Genomic DNA, 21,296 nt, shown 5'->3' on the forward strand with positions numbered 1-21,296 from the left:
CCCCCCACTTACACATCCAGGCTATCACACACACACACACACTCATTCATTCACAGATTAATTCTGTCAGTCGCCAATACTCATTCATACACCCTCCCCCACCCCCTTACCTGTATATATACATACTGATTTAATTTATAAACAGATTCCCTGCTGCTTCTATACATCGTTGAAACTTTTTAGGGCTGCAGAACACCGCAATGCCCTCGCATTTTTAGAGATAATAGAAAATAGGGACGTAAGCAGCGGACAGCAGGATTTAGGGGGAGAAGAACTGTTCCTTTTATGCAGGGACAGTTGGGAGGTGTGCCAGCACGGACGATTTTGTGGAGAATGGAATAGAGACCTTTCAGGCCAGACTTTGGCTCGGAGAATCCAGGGACTGTGGGGTTATGGCTTTGATGAGGCCGTGCCTTCAGCCAGGTGTCGACGTACATTCACCTGACATTCCGCACACACAAGGAGACCAAGCATGGTGTGCGGGTGGCCGGTGTGCACGGTGGTCATTATCTGGGTACATGATCATTGAGGTCTTTATGATGTCCATTTAAAGTCTCTGTAGCCCATGAGCGTACGGTGTAGCACGTCTTTGATTCCTGTTCCGAGTTTAAGTACCAAGTCCAGCAGATTACTGCTATAGTGTAGCCTACATTTACTTGATGGTTGATAAAACTATGAAAATAGATCTCAGACATTCTTTTTAGAGTTTCCACTTCCAACCATGTAAACATTAAGTGAGCTCGTTAGCTTTATAAAATTAACCTTAGTAGATCCAGAAGATCGTAAGCATTGTTTACAGTTCTGGAGACCACGGCTCTGGAAGGATAGACACACTGGAGAGAGTCCAGAGGAGGGCTACTAAAACGGTGAATCTCAATTGAGGGAGAAAAGAGAGGGGAGATGTGATAAAAACATTGAAATACTTAAAGGGATTTACCTTGTGCAATCGGAAAGTTTGTTCCAAAGGAGAAACGTTAGAAGAAGCCACAGTTTAAAAATGAGGACTAATTAAAGTCCGAGTCGATACATCAGGAAAGATAGGCAGACTTGATGGTTCGACGGGTTCTTATCGCCTGTCAAATTTAACCTTTCACAGTTAGATGTCAATTTATTCTTTCCTCTTAAGGTTTAATCACAAAAACCCTTAAACAAGCATTTTTTTAAAAAACTGTATGCTTTTGTGCCACGTGAGAATTAGGCAGTCTCTGAAAATATATGAACGATACTAAATTTAACAATAAATGGTTTTGGGGAAGGATTTGAGCATTTTACGATACTAAGTTTATTGTTTCTCATGCTGCATTTATAGCGTTAATCAGAGTAGAAATGCCCAAGGCGGGGAATGACCGAGGTCTTTAAAAGCTGGTCCACTAAAAAAAGATATTAGAGGCTCTTATGAATATCTTGCCTGGGCCTATTTATGTCAATATCCCTTTTTTATGTACAGAAATCAAGGTATGCAATAATGAGAGATCAAAACACAACCACACTTTTTTTGTTCCATTTTCTCAGATTTAACATTTATTTTACAAAAAAAAAGGTAGTCATTTAGCCTTATCGACATGACATCCTCGAGTAACTTGTCTTTATTTTTTCCATATATATGTTTGTTTTTTTAAAAAATGACATGGGACACAAGAAAGTAGAAATAAATAGGATATTTATAAACAGGTGACCGTCCCCGCAACGAATAACTGTCCTGATATTCCAAAGAGTCTCTAGTAACGCAACTCATGCAGTCTCCCAACGACACATGAACTTGGCCTTGATTGTGCTCGATGTTTACTATCCTAACCCAGAGAGGCTTGCGATCTAAAGGGTAACTATACTAAAGAGAGCTGGTGTGAGGGATCCCTGTCCTGATGAAAAGAAGCATCGTCTTATCTCATCGCATTGTAATCACTGAACGCAATAGACTTTCACAGCCGCCGTCTTTAAAATCCCTATAAGTTGCATTTTACAAAATAGAGGGAGTTAATAGTAGGTTATCCTTCCGCCCTACTATGAATTTATAAAATTCAGTCACCTGAAGATACCCAGCAGGAACTTGCGCAAGGTGACGGCCGTGTCTATAAAGGCTGCAATAAGGTTCCCGTAATAAAACGACGACATATTGTGGTTGTGGACCCACCAAACCACGCTGTTCTCTGCATCAGGTTCCATGCATCTCTTTGGGAGACACCTAGAAATAATATTCCTCATCGACATTTGATCAAGAGTAACCGTGTACAACAGAATAATTGATTAAGGAACAACTTAATCTCTTGTAAGCATTTTTTCTTTTAACTATCAGTTTTCAATGTAGCAGCCAACTCTCTCATTTGAGGGTTTTTCTAGATGTCAAAAAAATATAATTTTTTTTTTTTCTCAAACAAAACTGAATGAAGCAGAATATGGATAGGACGATCTGACATAATCTATGATGTTTAGCATGGCTTCCATTCACACAAAAGGATGGCCATACAGCCTGATCAGTAAGGCTCTTATTTTCACAAAGAACACATAGTTCAGATCTCTCAATTGATTGACACGCTCTTTTTTTTTGCAGGAACCATCACCAACCAAAATGCTTTTTACTTTTGGTCGATGAAGAGAACACCATGCATCTCAAAGCACTGTAGGCCTGGAAAAGCAGATCAGCTGCTTTTTATATATATATCACTTCACAGTAAAATGTCACAAACCCCGTTCTACGCGCTGCCATTAATATAGTCTGACATGTACTACACAGACTCACCGACCTCTGAGTATCTGAACATTCACTCCTGCGTGGGACTTTAAACTCCGATCAGTGCAGTCCAGCATTCTAACCTCTCACTGAACATTTGATGTACAATATCAAAAGAATGATTTTTGTAAATAAACAATAACGTTAAAAAATATATAATGGGTCAAATTACTAATCCCCATCAAGGGAACAGCCTACAGGCGTTCAACCTTTCATTGACGAGAGAGAGAAAATAAATGGATTTGTTCCTAACGGAAGCTTCCCTATGGATACGCCAGATTAGCACCCTGCTGTACAAGAACCCGATCACCTGAATGATAGCAAAGAATAATAGTAGGGTTCTCTTCCTTTCATATGGAAGATACCTGCCTCTTTTCAGGTGGACAACCAACATACCTCAGCGTTACGGAGTCCAGATTGCTCTCATATATGTTCTCCTTGCCTCACATGATACAATAGTTACAGAAGTCTGACAAGTTTCAGACCCGAAAGTGGGCCTTCATTTTTTTTGAGCATGGGTCACTTAGCGTGAGTAAAAGCTGATGGCATTGCATTGTAGAATACCCTACAACAAACCAGACCTTGCTACAAACCGAAAGACCGAAGATACTCAGGCTGACAAAGATGGACTCTTTTCCAATGATTAGACACGTCGAGTCTAAGATGGGACCGATCCAAAATAACATTATCAAACAAGTTAGGTAGGAGGGGACAAAGGTCAATTTTGAAGTTCAAAAAAGCCTCTTGTGCCGTGTATGGAGGACGCCAAAGTTTTCTAGAGGCTGCAGATTGTTAGGGATGATCATATCTGGTACACCATACCATTATTCTCTCCTCTTGGAATGACTGCTGGTTCCTGTGCATGGTGGCCCTTCACCATTTTCTAGGTGGCTATCTTGTCCATGGCTTTTGCTCCACACATAAGCATTTAGCCTTGAACACCCACATGATAGATGGAAAGCAGATTGTTTACAGGACACAAGCGTAGTGACACAGAGCCACGTGCAGCACCCCTCAACTCCATAGTTTTTATCTGTAGTTATCTACTGCCCTGTTACCTCCACCACATCGTCATCCCTCCCATCCTCTTCGCTGGAACCTACCTCTGCCTCCCCTGTCTGGAGGGTCCGGGAGGTGCTACCAAGTGAGAGACCCTGGTAGTCAGATTGGGGTGAGAGGTAGCCAGGAAAATTAGAGGCTGGGTTGCTAGTGGGAAGTCCTCGGCTGAGCAGTGGAGATGGGAAAGGGGCGAACATCCGAGTTTGGGGCAATAACGGCTGTGTGAAAGGGAGTCCATAACCAGGGGGTAAAAGATATGGGGGCGCACTGGTAGGGTTAGAGGAAGCGCCCGAGGAGGGGGTTAGCAGAGTGTCCGGAACCAGTGGAAGGCCTATTTGTGGATCAGAGAGCAACGAAGGCAGCTGGAAGTGGTTTGAGCCACTGCTCGCTCCCATGTACGCAGAGTTTGCAGGCCGGGATAAACTGTGATTCAGAGGAGGCGACGACATTCCAAATCCTCCTGCATTGGCATATCCCAGCTGTGCGAACGGCGGCCTCTTATTATGGTGCCAGCGATTTGATTGATCAGGGGGTTCTTTACGCTTTCTAGGCTGCAGTTTTTGAGCCTGGTCCAGACCTTGGGGATGGTGGTTTGGGTTTATGTTCTGGGGGGCAGTGTGTGAACCACGTGCAGCCCCTGCCTCTGCATACTGCTGCAATTCACTCAGGATCTCAGGACTGTCTGGTGAAAAGGGTCGAGACTGATCATCCGCTTCTTGAGAAGGACTGGAACTAGCATGCCGGCCATTACTCAGGTATGAACCCGAAGATCCCTGAGCTCCTGGAAGGAGAGAAAAGAAAATTTGGGAATGCAGTGGGGGTAAAAGTTTACTAAACCTGTGATGCCAGGAGGCAGACATATGGTTAGATCAGTAAAATGTCTGCTTGGATACCTGCCGTGTAAGTAAAATGAGGCAATCGTGGGGAAAAAATAAGCGCAAGGTAAAAATTCTATTATAGGCTCCTCACCCGAAGTGGATGTACGCCTTGATTCCCCACTCTTCTGTTTCCCACCTGCCCGAATAGCAAAAATTCGTCCATCGCTGGTGCGAATATAAGTTCCTGAAACAATACAAAGCCAAAAAGAAGCGTCAGCCAACAAACTGTGTAATAATGCATAGGAGACAGAGAAACAAGGGCTAAGAGGGGAACGCCGTTGTGTATTTTCATGTAGTCCATTGTTTCAGGAAAGAGGACTCATCCGCCACCAAAGAAAACATTTTGTTAAAATCACAGATCAAGGTCATGTTCATTTCATTAGGTCCCTCCTAAGCTTTTGTAATAAAACATGAAAGCATCTTACCACCTATGCCAATGCTGTGTCGTACAGCGTTATTACATATGCATGAAGTGAAAGACTAAGATGTAAATATGCATGAAGTGTAAGATGTAAATATGTATCGCTTGAGAGGGGAGATTAAAACATTTAAATGCTAAGAAGCATTTAAAGATAACCTGATTTGAAGATGAAACCAATGACTGATTAAGGCCTGAGTTAAAACAGGCAGACTAGATGACCTGAATTATTATCTACTATGTTCAACCCCATATACATTCACAATGTATTTCATTAGATTCCTCTAGACTGAATATGATGTCCGACTGTACCCCAAGGTATCACTTATTTTCCCCATTTATAAGTATATTTTAAATGTAACACCACAGCGTTATAGAAAAACAATTCTGATAAACTATCATCTGCAGGCTCCGTAACTCGTCATGGCCACTCACCTTTTGTGCCACGAATGACGTGAATACTTTCACCTGCGCTGATCCGTGCCTGTACATCGGTCGAAGTGGTCATTCCCGGAATAACAATGTCTGTACAGATGACAAGAGAGGCAACGGTCTCAATAACAATAACGCTATTTAGTCAACTAAACACAGCAGAGCGGTCCAGTAACAATTCAGCTGCATAATACACACCATATGGTAAGCAGACATAGAAATATACATTTCCTTCCTTGCCAATATACACTTTGTCTAGGTTAGAGGAGAAGCCGCCTACCTGTTGTGGTGACAACTTTCTGCACCAGGACCCCTGCTCTTTGCAAGTAGTTGACAGGAAAATTAAAGTTGTGACTCGAGTGTGATGCAGACCCCGCGTGGTTCATAGGAGCGTGGCGAGGCATCATGGGAATGGGTGTAGATTGCAGGGGCCGCACGCTTGCCACGGGTCTGTCATCGCCCTTCAGCAGTGGGCGCCTATGACGGAAGAGCAAAGATATCGTTAAAACACGCACAACGAGAAAAATGCTTTGCACGGACATAATGGTTCTGCCCCAGCGCTTACCAGTTCCTCTGGCTGAAGGCCGGGATGTTTGTCAAGCTATGGTCTGGTGCCGGGTAGTACTGTGTGTAAGAAGGCCGTGTATAGGGCACGGATGCCCTTTTCTCCTCTTCATACCCGCGTTTTGCAGCCTTTTTCTCCGACGCGGTTAACTTTTGCTCTTTTCGGTCCAGGAGTAGCGACTCGTGCTGAAAGGGCTCCTTAATGAACAGGGGAGGCAGTACAAAGTGCAACAGTAAGAAACAACACAGGCATCTTTCTTCTCCACAACTACCGGAGTCCGCATTTAGTAAGAAACGCATTAGGTGATCACGCTAAAATAGGTGAATTCACTTTTTAAATGTCATTTGAAAGTCTATCCTTGATGCCTTCTCCACTATCAACACTAAGTTGCCTAAATCCATAAGGGCCAAGATCAAACTGGTCTTCATGGTCATAGAGTTTACTGCAGATTCAACTCACCGACTACAATGCATTTTGAAAGGTTACCCAGTAAGATTTTCATGCTGAGCTGTCCCTGCAAAATGCATGCTTGATTCTCTGTAATGACCCCCAAATTCCTAATGCATTGTGTGGTTACAAATTCAACGCATAGTTTAGTAAATAAACCCTTCTTTAATGCTCAATGGTGACTCTGGTCAACAGAACCTGGAATATACAAATGGAGAACTTTCCAAGACCCCTAAGTCATGAGGTTATAAATACCGTATTGGCTCGGATATAGGCCGCACCCTAAAAGTTTGGTGCTTTTTTAAAGAAAATACGCTACCACTGTCCTCCCCCCCCGAGATACGCTACCACTGTCCTCCTCCCCCCCTCCCGAGAGATGCTACCACTGTCCTCCTCCTCCCCCCCCCCTCCCGAGAGATGCTGCCACTGTCCTCCTCTGCCCCCCCCTCCTCGACTTACCGGAGCAGACTCCCGGGTGTCTTGCGGTGCATCTACGCAATACGCGTATGCAACTTCCGGTGCCGGAAGTTGCATACGCGTATTGCGTAGATGTCCCCCGCCGGCCCCGCAAGACACCCGGGAGTCTGCTCCGGTAAGTCGGGGGTGGGCAGAGGTAAAACGCATCGTGCGGACGGTCCGCACGATGCGCTTAGACAACCTCCCATGCTGGCACCCCCCCCGTGGGAACTGCTGGCAGGGGAGGCTGTCTGAGCGTATCGGGGAGTAGGATGCAGGTCCCCTGCACCGCTGCGGGGGATCTGTATCCTAACCCCGCTGCCTGCCCGGCGCCCGGGACTGCATGTCCCGGGCGTCGGGCGCTAGACCCCGAATATAGGCCGCACCCCCACTTTAAAGACTTAAAGTGGGGGAAAAAAGTGCGGCCTATATTCGAGCCAATACGGTATAAGGTTTATCTGCATCTTCCTCTCTGAAAGGCCAAATCAAGTCCTTGAAGCATCAAGAAACTTACATTCGAGCAGTGGTAACATCAACCAAAGAATTAAGGCATTCTGCAATCTAGATTATGAGAATACTTTGACCATGTCTCTAGATTTTACCTTGGTGATGAGATGGGGGTACAGAAGGCAGGCCTTCTGCAGGACGGTCTCATTAAAGCTGGAATGGTCCAGGTTCTGACGTGAAGAGTCTGGTTCCTCTTCCACAAAATGCAGTAGGTTTTCCACTTCCCGGCGGGTAAAGTTCATCTCCGGGTTTAGATCATCAACCACACGGTCTAAAGGGGGGGAATCATAAAGGGCCCTCCTTAGCCTTTACTAAAAACATAGTACTTATAGTTGATAAGACAAATACATTTAACAGAATGACCACAGAATGCACTTACCAGACATCCCCTGCTTGGAGATTTGCCGATCATAAATCTTTTTCTCTAAAGTGAAGTCAGACACTAGACGGTAAATGTGACACGGCTTCCTCTGCCCGTATCTGTATACTCGACATACAGCTTGAGCATCATGACAAGGATTCCATGAAGCATCAAAAACCACCACCCGGTTCGCTCCAATCAGGTTTACACCTAAGCAGCCAGCACTAAAAAAAAACAACAAAAAAGCAAAGGGCGTCAGACACAAATATCATGATAGACACAATCAGCTTTCTTATTCCTTAAATAAAACTCACCGTGTGGAGAGAAGAAAGAGCCATACATGTTTGTTCGAGGGGTCGTTAAACTGATTTATTAGCCTCTCTCTTTCAGAGGCGGATGTGCTGCCATCTAATCCTAAAAATAAAAAAAGAGACATTCAGATAAAGTGGTTGATAATATGTACAAAACAACCTAATGCTTGGAAACCATCAAACTAATGTTGCCCTCACAGGTTACCAGAAATCAGTGCTGTTTTACAGACACAAAAATTAATATTGCTGTATTTGCCCCAGTAACAAAAATAGTCCAAAAACTGACCTTTTCCTAGACAAATGTTCACAGACTAAGATGAAGAGTCAAGAAACTTTCGAGACTCAGAGGACGCTTCCCCCCGCGCGCAGGCAGAAAAGGCACATAAAAAAACCAGTATCATTAGAGTTTGTTTATGCTTACGGTAATAGTTGATGTTTCTAACCCAGGTGTGATATTCCTGGCCATCTGCCCCTGGTGTGGCTGGCATTGGCCGTTTCGCTAGAAAGTCCTCAATAATGGAGAGGGTGGACAGACTCTGACTGGGGGGGAAATATAGTCAGGTTAATCATCGCTTCATCATACATCATCTTTTCTAGCTGTGATGAATCCGCCAGATGGACAACATCCACATAAATCATACCTGAACACCAGAATCTTGTCTCCCAGTTTCATGCTCTCTTCAATCAGGTGAAACAGCAGAACCATCTTGGGCGAGTTATGCAGCTGACCGGGCTGATAGTCACACAAAATGTCCTTGGCCTGATGAGAGAAAGAGATCAGACCAGTCACAGATGGTGAAGGACATGGAGTGATCAGGTTTTCACAGCTAATGAAATCAGATGGGTTAATAAAAAGTAAAAAAGAGAAAAAAGGAAAATGTGTATATCTCATATACCAGTGAAAAAGGTCAACATTGTTCATTTTAATAACGGACATGCTAGTCGACTTCCAGTTATTGGCACAAAATAATCATGGGAATTTTAACTGCTAAGAACCTCCATTTGTATGTTAAACTGCAAGTTTAACACATAGGGCTGTTAGGCTTTTGAATAAAATCCAAAGTATTCCTGTTGGATTACAGAAAGTTGTCAGCTTTAAATGCTTTGAACATTTATACAGATTAGCTGTAAAAAAAACCTATTAAAATGAAGAAAGACCTGAGTTAAAAGAAAAAATGGAGCAGTCTGTCTATTACTGTAGGTTGAAAAGCCCAATATCTGGTGCAGAATCACAGGTTGGTTTAAATGGATGACGTCTGGAATCAGGGTTGCCATCGTTAATGTTAGCCATTGGTGTTCGGTACTCACCCACTCATAAGTAACAACTTGATTGGCCTTCTCCTGTGAGGGATTAAGGGTCATTCCCTGCAACATTTTGCTGTTAGCCGCTTCTCCCATGAGGGCACCGAGGCTTCCAGACTCCATCTTCACCTTTGCATTCTGCGGCTGGCAGCGGGTATTAGTGGTTAAGTCGTCTACATCCAGGTCTTGCTCGTTTGCCAAGTTCTCTTTCTGAAGCGCCTCATACAGAATGTCGGGATGATTCCAGATCTATAAGAGAAGATATGAAGAGAAGTAAAACCCCAGAAGTGTGGAGAAGGCTCACATTTTCAGAACTGTGGGGAGTTAAATAATTGAAGCTTACCTTACAGCACACACAGAATGCTTTCAGGGGGTTGAGGCCCAGCCAGCCGCTGTTTCCAGCATCCCGAAAACGGTTCATAAATTCAGTGTAAAGGGCCCTCTGGATGGGAGACAGACGCACCAGTATAACATGCTCCTCTTTTGATGGGAGCTGAGCCCTCAAGACTGTGTGTCCACGTCTGCGTAAGAGAAAATCACAGAGATTTTTAAAAGAGGTTTTTGGTCTTTTAACTTTCACACAAGGAGTTCATTTTCCTGCCCGTTGCTTTCGGGTGAAAATTCGTAAACAAAATGTGTTTCATTCACCATCATTCACCAACTCTTACACACTCTCATTCACTCTGTGGTCATGACCTCTTGTGAACTTGCACAAAATGGCAGAGCTTTCAGGCACACTTTCCCTGATTGGGGGAACAGGGGATAGTGTGTTTATGCGGTAGCTTCGACTTTTGGCCCAAAGCAACTTCACTGTTAACTTCTGCAAAATGGAGGCACTTCCAGGCACACCTTCTCCCCCATTCCTCCAATTGGGGAGAGTGTAAGCCCAGAAACTCATATTCCGTTGTCCATGGCGAAGTGGACAAAGAAAATACTTTTTGAAGTAGCAGACTAAGAAAGAAAAATGAGACAGAACAAGAAGATACAAGATCCGAAGCAGAGCTGCGTGTCACGGAGACAGGGACTCAAGTGGTCAGCTGAGAAAGTAGGGAGATATTCTACGAGTGAAGTGGGTAAGCGAGAATGAAATTTCAGAGCTCTCTGCTTAATTTTTGTTTGTTTTGTTGGGCGATATAATAGAGGTTGTGGAGCACAGACAGAATTTAAAGTACATCTAAGAGTAGAGGCCAGTTTTTCGCCTAAGTGCAGCAACATTGTGGTGCCCTCCATATCATATGTAGTTATATGTTTGGAGATCTAACGTGCATGTATGTGGTTTCTTACCTTTGCACAAATCCTTCTAGAAGGCTGTGCAACACATGGCTTCGGTATCTCATAAGACGCTTGTCCTGAGGGGTGCTGTCAGCACACTGTCCGTTTAGGATGGGCCTTTCAAACATGTTGCTAAATTCCTGCCGGGTTCCCAGGAAATCCGGTCGCACAAAATCTACCATGCACCAGTACTCAATAAGGTTGTTCTGCAGGGGGTAGCCAGTCAGTACCACCCGACGCCGGGATCTAATGTTTTTTAAGGCTTGAGAGGTACTAGCATGACAGTTCTTTATTCGATGACCTTCATCGCAGATGACCACATCAGGGCCGGGTCTTGAGAGGGCTTTCTCTATCCCTGTATTCAAAGACAGAGGAAACAGGGAAAGATCAGCTGGCGGAAAAAGGTAGAAAGACAAAGGGGGATAAAAATGGCTTTGATTTATAATAAAACAAGGATGCAGCTAGTTATATTGCCCCAATTCACCTTTTAGCATCTCCTGCTGTCTGTCCTCCTCATCCAAATCTATGATTACAGGCCCAGCTGCCTTTTTGCTCTTTTTCTTTCTCCCGACAGTGAAAGATTTTTTTAGGGAAAGCAGTCGGTACATCTCGTATCCCATGAGCATGACGCCCCCTTCAGTCACCCAGTCATTCACCACCTTGGCTCGAGCTGCCGTGGATCTAAGAGAGCAAAATAAAGCACAGATGGTCACAGTCATGTTCTAGACTAATGCACAAATAAGACTTTCAGGACTAATATTACAAACGTCATTGTGCAAAATCACTGTTTAGGCAAGCACAGGTGGCAGGTCCGGAGCGTGCGCATTTACAAGCAATTTTACACGATGATCGAAAGGGGTGCGGAAAAGACATGTAACTAGACTCACTTGTGCTCGTCACTCATACAGTGAACCTTGAAATTTCTAGGTTGCACGTGCTCAGGGTTGTGATCAGGAGGCAAGGATTCTGGTGAAGGGAGCCACATGTTAAATTCAGCCAGCCAATTCTGTAACGTGTTCACCTGTAAAGCATAAACAGTTTACTACCCGGTGAAGCGACAGCACTGGTGTAAGATCTGCAATGGTAAATGCCTCCCAGATGTGCAGCTACTCAGAACCATTAAACACCAACCGAACACAAACAATATCGCTGCTACTTAGTTGTCGGTCAATACCAGAAGTTACTAGATAATCAAAAACATTACACACTACAGGAAAATATTAGGTTTCATCAACCCCTGCTAACTTGGCCTATATGTTGGTTCCTTTTCACATACATGAAGAATAAAAAAAAAAAAACTAATACAGCAGGTTAGTAACGTGTATATAAATGACTATATTTAGTGATAATACATTTAAAAAATAAATAAAATAGAAAACAAAAATCATTTTTTGCAATTTTGCTTACAATTTCTTCTATACTGTAGGTGCCACAGCTAAACAACGATGCAGTGTATGGCCAGCAACATCTTCTGATTTCAGTCATATACTACATTAATTTTGTTTTTAAATATTTTACATATTTTTTTGAATTTTTTTTAATAAAGTGTTCACTTATATTCATAGGTCTGATATATATATACACACACACACACACACACACACACACACACACACGACTTTTTATTTTGATTATTTGGCCTTTGTTTGGCTTATGCGCTGTTCCCAGTGCAGTATGGCGAGTCATTACACACGATCCAACAGCTACGCTGGCTTCTACAGACATGGGAGAATCCAGGCTGTCAATAGAGATTGACAATGGAGATGTCCCTGCCACCACAACAAAGTCAGGACAGACCAGTACACCCTAATGGGCTTTTTGGCACAGGTTTTAAGGACATATCGCATGTTCCAAGGGGCCTGGACTGGTTAAATGACTCTGTAAGTTCTTAAACGTGCACTCTCCAAAACAAAAAGACTAACCTGTCCGAGAAGTTGCAGCCCTGTTTCTGCAGCTGCCTTCCTCCTCCATGCTCTGACATTTCTTGCCACCAACTGGCTACTTGAAGCCAGTAAGTAGCAGGAGAGCAGTCCCACTGAAACCACTCGCCAGACATGTTCAAAACATTTGAAGAGCCAGAGCTGGAGCTGACTCGCGGTAAGTATATGAAAGGAGCTGACTCGCGGTAAGTATATGAAAAGAGCTGAAGGGCAGGGCTAGGGACAAATGCATATGAGGGATTCCGCAGAATGCCCCCCCATGACTTTGCAAAAGGAACATTATGACAATTTAAAAGGGCCACACAGCTATTGTATACATTAAAGCGTATATCATGGCTGGACTGTCCTTTCAAATACCATATAATTTCTATCCATTTCTCATTCCAGATGTAGAACAATAATAGGCATTATACCAATAACAAGGGACTCACCGGTACAATAGCTAGCACAGTCTTGGCGGGTGTGTGTTGGAAAAGCACATCCAAGAATGAGATGACCTGTAGGGTTTTGCCCAGACCCATGCTGTGCGCGAGGATGCATCCAAAGCCACTGCTGCCGGGGAACCTCTCCAGAGACTCAACGAGGTTGTCATAAAGGAAGCGGATTCCTCCGATCTGAGGGGCAGGAAAGAGGACAATAATCCATTACAGGTGGAAAAATGACCACAGATCCAAAGAGAGGAAGAACAGCGATAAATGGTGAGCAAGAAAAGCCAGCGGAAAAATCACTTTAAGAAACAAAAGAAAATGAGTAATTGAAGAGCAAGCATAAGTAAAGTAGAAGAGAAGGATAGAGGCTTGGAAGAGATATATATATATATATATAAACGAGAGCAGGAACGACAAAACTAGGTCTAAGATTCTGGAAAAGTAGTGAAAAAAAAAACAGACTGAAAATAACTAAAAGCAGGCATTTATATCTATTTTGTGTTTCGTGTTTCTCTTTATTCACCTGGTGAGGTTTGACAGACCGTGCCAGCTGTGGAGCTAGGTAAATGTCCTTCTCATTGGGTGGGTGATTAATATTGACCAAGACAAGGCCCAACGCATCTGGCTGGTTCAAAGCATCATTGACATGGGAGCCACTGTTCTCAGTGTTAAGATCTTCATCAGCATCATTGGTCGACTCGCCACTATCCACTATATGCAAAGAGTCCTCCTCTCCAGAGCTCAACTCTATAACTTCTGTAAAGGGACAAGCCACATGACATTAAAAGAGAGGAGAATGGACAGAACAGTGGTCATGATTAAGAAAAAGGCAATACTTCATATATATTCATATATCCATGTCACAATTATTTGGTTTGATTTTTTTTTTTTGGAACTCCAAACATCCTCTCATTAGCAGAACTGGATCACTTACAATTACAACTGTAATAAAGTAATAAAGGTTTGCAAACAGTTATGACATCTACCCTTTCTCCACATTGAACTGTTCAATGCGATTTACTCTCACGATTGAACCTTACCATCTTTGATGCCCGCTAGTTTCGAGTCGTCATCACTGTCACCACTACTTGTATCCAGACAGATGACCTCCTGACTGGACACGAGTTGTGACACATCTGCTGTTCCCAATTCAATCTCATCTGGAGGTCAAAACAGAAGACATAGAGGCATAGATCAGTACTCATCAACATGCCCATTCCATCCACCCCCATGTAATATTTCTATCCTTTATAAATACTTCCCCAACCAGTTTTCGACATCATGGGAAATACAACAGCGCAGAGAGACACACAAAAGTATCACCATATCAAGCGCTAGTAAACGCCACTGCTCACCGTGCAGGAAGTCTAGGGAGCCAGGGGGCAAGGTTGGGATGAGGGGCACAGGGTAATCTTTCCGCTGCTGCTCTAGGCGTTTTCTTCTTTCTAACTCTTCTTGCTGAGCGGTTTTGGTCACGGCTTCGAGTTGATCCTCCCGGAGAAGTTTCCTATAGACCAATGGTAGTGAGCGTTAGGAGAAGACTTGACCACTTTGGGTCAAGAGCAGCCATGCTGCACCAAGCGCTTGACACCACACACAACACACCTGATGTTTCTTCTCATATGTGCAGGTTTTTGAGACCTCTTCTTTGTTGTCCCTTCATTGTTTGCTACTTTCCCACTTTGTCCTGAGGTAGTTGAACGTTTCCATGCCTCCTTTCCAACATGCTCAGACTTATCAGCTCCCAGGGCTGCTGTCTGAGACTTTTCTGCAAACGAGAAGAATAAATAAGATTAAAAAAAAGGCTGTAGGAAACGTAGAAATAACCTACAAGCTGAATGAAAACTGGGACTGCTACACGCAGAGCTAAATGATGCAAAACAAAAGAGAGAAATAGCACAAACCCGATAACTTCGCAAGCGGAAAAGTAGAGACTCCGACGGCAGCAAAAGGATCTCCGATTTCTGATAAAATTAGCCGCGACGTGGGTCATATATAATCCAAGTACATTTATTGTGTTTTATACAGAACTAGAACTCTTTATTTAAAGGGGGTAAAAGAACACTAATCAGAAGGGGTCTATGAAAGAAACTTTTTCGGTGCTTATGTAAGCAGTTTCCACTCCAAGTTGTTACATAAACGGCAAACAAACATTATATAATCCACAAAATATTTCAGCCTGATCTATTACATAAACAAATCCAACGCAGACAAGATACAATCCAAAATCAATGCATAGAGATACGCAGGAACCCAGAAAATGTTCATTCCCCAAGTAAATCTAACACATTCCCAGCATGATCTGCGATATACAATTCAGCATAATTCGTAACGTCAGACAAGCTTTCCAGCCACATAAAACAAACAAGCGGTCGGGCAGTTTATGGGGAAAACGGCACCCAAGACTTCTGAAAGCAAAATTTAGCTCTAACTTCACCCACAAAGGTAATATCAGAGTCACCGTTACTACACAACACACAATTTTGTATGTGCACACGCAGTCTGACCGGCTGCTGCATACAGGCTACTAACCTCACAATACAATCAACATGAACACATAGGATGGCGTCAGGTCAGTCACTAAACATTCTGCCGGAGGGTTATTAATGGAACCCACAACATTTAGTACAGTAGAGCTTTAATAGCTCAGTCCCGGAGCACCTGCACGAGTCGCCCATACAAAGCACAGAAGTAAGTATTGGAGGGGATCTGCGGGTACCTGCCTGTTGTGCGGATTCGTCCAGCAGGCGCATGGTAAATACTTGCAAGTCCAGAAACTCCAAAAGCTGAGAAAAGGGAGAAAAGGCTAAAAGGCAGCTTCCCACAGACAACGGGTAGCACAGGGTCCGGTGTGAGAAGTTCTAGGCAGTCAACATAGGGACTTGACCCGGCCAGAACCCAAAAGGGAATAGAGTATCAGTAATAGATGTTTGTCACTTTCTGATTCTCTCTCTCTATACGGAGATGCAGACAGGACTCTTACATAAGCTTCACACACGCTGCAGGGAGGGGGGACTCAGGGAGGACTACAAGGGACAACGCAATCCATCATATCTTCAAGCACAACGTTCAGACAAAACTCCAACAGCACCTGAGGGAGCCCCATCATAAACACACCCAGTGCTCTTAGGTAACACGCTAACCCATTTCAGAGCATACAGCAGACACACGCCAAGCCATCAGCGAACCCAGTAACAAGGAAACAGCAAAAACAACCCATTTCATGTCCAGATAACATAGAATGTCAGTAATCTCAAATCTGATGAAGAAGAAGATGGCCTCTGAGGTCACCGTAGGTCCTAAACAACTTCCACCGGTTCCCATCTGCTCAGACAAGCACAGACGGGGCAATCAGAAGTCTGCATAGTCAGGGTACTTACTGTACTACACATACACATAATGTTACCCAAAACAGGATCACCCAACCTGAAACCTGTATGCATCAAAGCTCTGCTATCACAAAGTCACGCCATCATAAAACCGATTCCAATGCCCCTTCCCTACTAATACATCATAACTATCATTAACTCACCCTGTAACCGTGACTATTGGGCTGATTAAAAGGCCGTCCGCATGGAACACACACTTTGTAAGGCGTTTTAGAATTACTTTTGGGTTTATCAATTTATAAATTTTTAAATGATCCGGTCCTATTATTTCCCTTTGGTTATCATTGTCAGCTTTCACTGTTAATACCGGACCCTTTGGGCAGATGGCTTACTAAATTACTTTTAACCGACAACTTTCCAGTCTCCATCATCCATAATACAGGATAAATTACCCGAGCGTGCTGTATCTTACGATACAAACGCCATAACAGGAGAATGGAAAAAAGTCAGTGGATGTACAACAAATAGTAGGTTTACTGATAAAGTCTTCAAAAAACGATCAAGGCCTACTCAACGCACCCATCATTGGTTTAAGATCCATGATTAATAAAATCACAGTATCCATGCTCAAATATGCCTGTTTGAGAATACGCTCAAATGCGAACCCCAAATAGTCCACAATTACCCATGTCTTATGATCATTCATTCACTTCTGCAGCCCATTAGCTATCATTGCTGTTATGTAGGATCTTCCAATGATATAATGCCAGATCTCCGCTATATTAACCTGCACATTATTACCGTAAAATTGTCATGCACACATATCCTCTGTCAAAGGATGTCTACAGGTCACTAATGCATTACGAAAGCTTTATAAAGTTTCAAAAGGATCCAGCGCCTCTTAGCAGCGCAGGTTTTGTATTGTTCATCGTGCCTGTACAGGCGCTCATCTCAAGACACACTGAGCACCCAGTCTGGTGATGCGATAAACTCTGAACTACAAGACTCTTTAAGTCTTGTGCAATAAGTGGCATTTTATAAACAATCCTTGGAGATCATAGGTTTATTTCCCTTACCCTTATCATGCGCATCATCCTCATCATCACCATCATTGTCATCATCCATTCCATTCTCCTCCTCATCTTCGTCATCCTCCTCCTCATCGTCTTCTCCTCCCTCCATATCCTCTGGGTCCAACTCCGGCTCGCTCCCTGAGATGGATGCGTCAGACATTTCAAGTCCGTGGAAGGGTGTGCCACATTACCTGCACATCATGCCCTGACAGAGAGCACTGTAAAGAGACCAAACAATTATTAATAGAAGACAGCGGGTAGGAATAGAAAAAGAAATAAAATGGTCATAAATCTGCAAAATAAAGTACAAATTAGGGAAAATCCATCCTCCTAGAAGACTGTAAAGCACACGAGTGTGACACTGTTGTTAATAAGCTTCTTCTAAAACTATTACAGATCCGAAGGGAATCTCTCCTACACTTTGCTTGTGTAGAATATGACATGTTGTATTAAGGGTCCATTTGAACACGGTGAATATTCTAACGCTCCAAGTTGTGTCTCGCTTGGCAACTTACAGCCCATGTGAAGACATTCTGGCTAGCCATGTCAGGGAACCGAATAGAGACAAATACTTCCATAATGAACTGCATGCAGTTTAGCCATGCTACCAAATTTACAGCAATGCCTTCTTCCCACACATCACAAATAAACAGGTTTAGAGTATTGCAGTACGCGGTGATACCTTTTTTTCATTGGACTAACATAATATTTAAAAGACAAGCTTTTGAGCGTTATCCTCGATAGCTTGTCTATATATATAATATAGTATACCGTTGGAAAGCTTATCAGGAATCCGCATGATTATTTCTCCCCATTATTTACTTGGCTATTGCTGTTCTGGCAGCCTTTATAAGGGTGGAGTGAAAAGGGAGAGAGCTTCAGGACAGAAAGATCATTCTTGACTTTGCCATTGTTTCCCACACTGTGTAAAAGCTTTTAATATACATGAAAATCTCCCCCTTTTCATGGCATTGCTTACTTTTTTTTAGTATTTTTTTCTAACAGAAAGATTCCTTTGACTTTAATATCATTCTCCAAGGACAGACTTTGTTCTTTCCTACTTTACAGGGTAAAACACTATTCTTGGTATATTAGGGATGAACAAGGTGTTCAGCCCACAGTCATATAAGTAAGGTCGTACACTCACACAAAATAAATTAAAAAATTATAGGCAAAAAAATATATATTTGGGTGATATTAAGAGGATCCCAAGGCTTCTAAAGATTCTGTTCAGTGCATGATTAATAATCCTGAATAAATTAGGAACCAACTGCTTCTTCAAGATTCAGTAAAGATTATTATATCTGACTCCTTAAACGCATCCAGCCTGGTTACTATGTAACAAATTATATCTATTGATTTATATAGCGCCATCATATTCCGCAGCGCTGTACAGTCACTTTTCAAACCTATACACCTTTGTCCGTCTAACTCAAGTGAGAGGAAAAAATTATGTCAAGCAATACTTCTCACATCTCTATTGCCACGACTCCTAAAAATAACAAAATCCAAAGATAAAAAATACATACTTTCAATAAAGATGAGGCCTTTTGTCCCGTGTAGAGATTCCACAAATGCTGTTACCGCAACCCAACTGTGGATCTCAAGCACATCAGATGCACGTCTTGACTTCTGAAAAGAAAGTCAGGTTTATTCTTGCATGACATTACTCAATAAGGTACAAACAGCTGTCTATTTATTGATAAAGAATAAATACGGCCCATCTATGCATCACACAGATGAGTAAAGCAATACGTTTAGAATGGGGCATGTTGTGGCCAATGCCATGGAACCCACTCTCAGCTACAGTGAATGAAGCCACAACCATCTGGATTAAGAGGCTGAAACAGAAAGCATTACTAGAAATTGTTTGAAACCAGAGATGCTTTCATAATGGGCCCACCATTTAAAAACAACCAGGATAAAGGATATACCCATCCTAACTGGTAACCATTACAACATTCTACGGTTCTTTACACGTCCAGTTACGAAAGAACCTAATTTATCGGTTTGTCTTAGTCTGTCAATTCTCGTCTTGTCATAGCCCTTGAATATATGTATTGTAAGAAGCGCTGCTTCTTACAATACAAAGATATTAATAACAAATGCTTATATTTTTCACTCCCTGTAATATATAAACAAACATATGCATATTTCTAAAAACATGCACATAAACCCTTCACTGCACACAAACACTGGGTCAAATATATTTATACCAATCATAAATACGTACAATATAAAACGTGCTTTATGTATCCAAATGCACTCTAGGACACCGATTCACACATCCATACGTGCACACACAATGGCATCCATCTGTAGATTCACACTGCACAACATGTTCTCTAGCACATACACATCTATTGTGCATCTATACACACAAGGATCCCTTACACAATGACACCCGTTTACATATACATGGCTCACCAGCCAATACAAAGGGATCCCTTACTTACATAATCAGTCGTGCACACTCATATACCTACCCCAGGAATTGTATACCCACTTCAAAGATTTAAACACAACACACACAGTAATATCACCAGTCTCCGGTACGCACAGACGTGTGTATGTATGATTTGTGTTTATTTTGTTGTAATGTGTGCTTGAACACACACTTATTTTATTCAGTGCTAGGGATAAAAAGAAACACACGCTCACTCCACAGCAGTAAACAACCGAACATATAAGCACGTACACACCCTCAACTCACACGATATAGGCTCCGGACCACCCCCGAGGTCGTTCTGTATCTCAATTCTCCCCGCTCCCGGATTACAGTTCCGGTCTCTTCGAGTCTCACCCACCTCCGTTCAGTCCCTGCAGGCCCGTCCGCCCATCGCCGCCCCGCCGGGAACACAGGACACGCTGCAAAAGGTTCCGCCCGGAAACAAAGGTTCCACCTCGGAGGGGGGATTTGAAAGGTGTTGACAGGATCAGCTTGCTTCCAAAATAACACTACGGAAAGACTATTGTCATAACAACAACTCTACATACACAAATTACACCAGAAGCCGTGAAAGCACCTCATTTAATAAGACAATACAATCCTTCTGCTGTCTAACTGAGATTGCTGGGCTTTGGCTAACACAACCAGTCATACCTTCATCCAAAAAGAGTACAATTTGGTTAAGATGATATTATTATTGGCTAACTGGAGTAAAATAGATTGTAAGCTTTCAGGACTATCTAGGTCTCTTGTTCAGTTTAGTCCTAGGCTTGTACTTTATGCTAAAGTGAAGTGAAGCAAGTTGTTCCTTTGCAGCAAAGTGTGGCTTCTCCAAGTTGTAAATAATGTTTCAAGCACCTCCACCAGTGACCTGGGCGCGAGGTGAGTTTACTATATATATATATATATATATATAGTGTATATTAAACGTATCGTTCCTTAATGCAGTCCATAATACATGCCGAAGGTCACACATGTCACCATGTTATATTCAAAATGATGTTGATAAAGTGTTTTAAGTATTAAAGTGGCACATCTGATCAACGATCATCATGATAGGCTTGTATATAGTAGCCAGAGCAATTTCAGCAAATACTAAGATAGAAGACACAACCTTTCTGAGCTCCATCAAGACTTCTTTATCCACCAGCAAGCCCTTTAAATGGACACTCCAGCCATCATATTATATGACTTATATTAGGTGTCCCCATTACACTCGGCAGAATCCGCCAACGTGCATTTGGGTTTTTGCCTGCTCCATTTTCGTATCTCCAGGATGATCTTATACTTGCTGTCAGTTATGGGGGTCTAAGGAGACCCATCTTTTTCAATGGCGCTTTC

The 21,296-nt window shown here is 42.8% G+C and overlaps 1 protein-coding gene across 1 annotated transcript; it reads right to left on the reverse strand.

The window, feature by feature from the left end:
• Nucleotides 1–1,490: 1,490 nt before the first annotated feature.
• RAD54L2 (RAD54 like 2) lies at nucleotides 1,491–20,351 on the reverse strand. Its single transcript, XM_053469190.1, has 23 exons — nucleotides 20,220–20,351; nucleotides 19,036–19,138; nucleotides 17,510–17,724; nucleotides 14,710–14,872; nucleotides 14,460–14,611; nucleotides 14,145–14,264; nucleotides 13,628–13,860; nucleotides 13,108–13,290; nucleotides 11,624–11,757; nucleotides 11,221–11,417; nucleotides 10,749–11,091; nucleotides 9,808–9,985; nucleotides 9,471–9,713; nucleotides 8,804–8,922; nucleotides 8,584–8,702; nucleotides 8,166–8,265; nucleotides 7,870–8,075; nucleotides 7,586–7,761; nucleotides 6,081–6,277; nucleotides 5,796–5,992; nucleotides 5,519–5,608; nucleotides 4,757–4,849; nucleotides 1,491–4,568 (listed from the first exon to the last, which is right to left on the reverse strand). The coding sequence occupies exons 3-23, from the start codon at nucleotides 17,664–17,666 to the stop codon at nucleotides 3,772–3,774; spliced, it is 4,197 nt and encodes a 1,398-aa protein (XP_053325165.1). The 5' UTR covers nucleotides 17,667–17,724; nucleotides 19,036–19,138; nucleotides 20,220–20,351; the 3' UTR covers nucleotides 1,491–3,771.
• Nucleotides 20,352–21,296: the final 945 nt, after the last annotated feature.

The sequence above is a fragment of the Spea bombifrons genome, chromosome 6, assembly GCF_027358695.1.
Source record: "Spea bombifrons isolate aSpeBom1 chromosome 6, aSpeBom1.2.pri, whole genome shotgun sequence".
Lineage (NCBI taxonomy): Eukaryota > Metazoa > Chordata > Amphibia > Anura > Pelobatidae > Spea > Spea bombifrons.

What these genes read in the sequence shown, in the direction of transcription:
- RAD54L2 (XM_053469190.1), bottom strand. Translation starts at nt 17,666, where the DNA reads ATGTCTGACGCATCCATCTCAGGGAGCGAGCCGGAGTTGGACCCAGAG. An exon ending in GGATGATGCGCATGATAAGG is followed by an intron (nt 14,873 to 17,509) that starts GTAAGGGAAATA and finishes TCTCGTTTGCAG; the next exon opens with AAAAGTCTCAGACAGCAGCC. An exon ending in CTCCAAGCAGGGGATGTCTG is followed by an intron (nt 7,762 to 7,869) that starts GTAAGTGCATTC and finishes CCCCCCCTTTAG; the next exon opens with ACCGTGTGGTTGATGATCTA.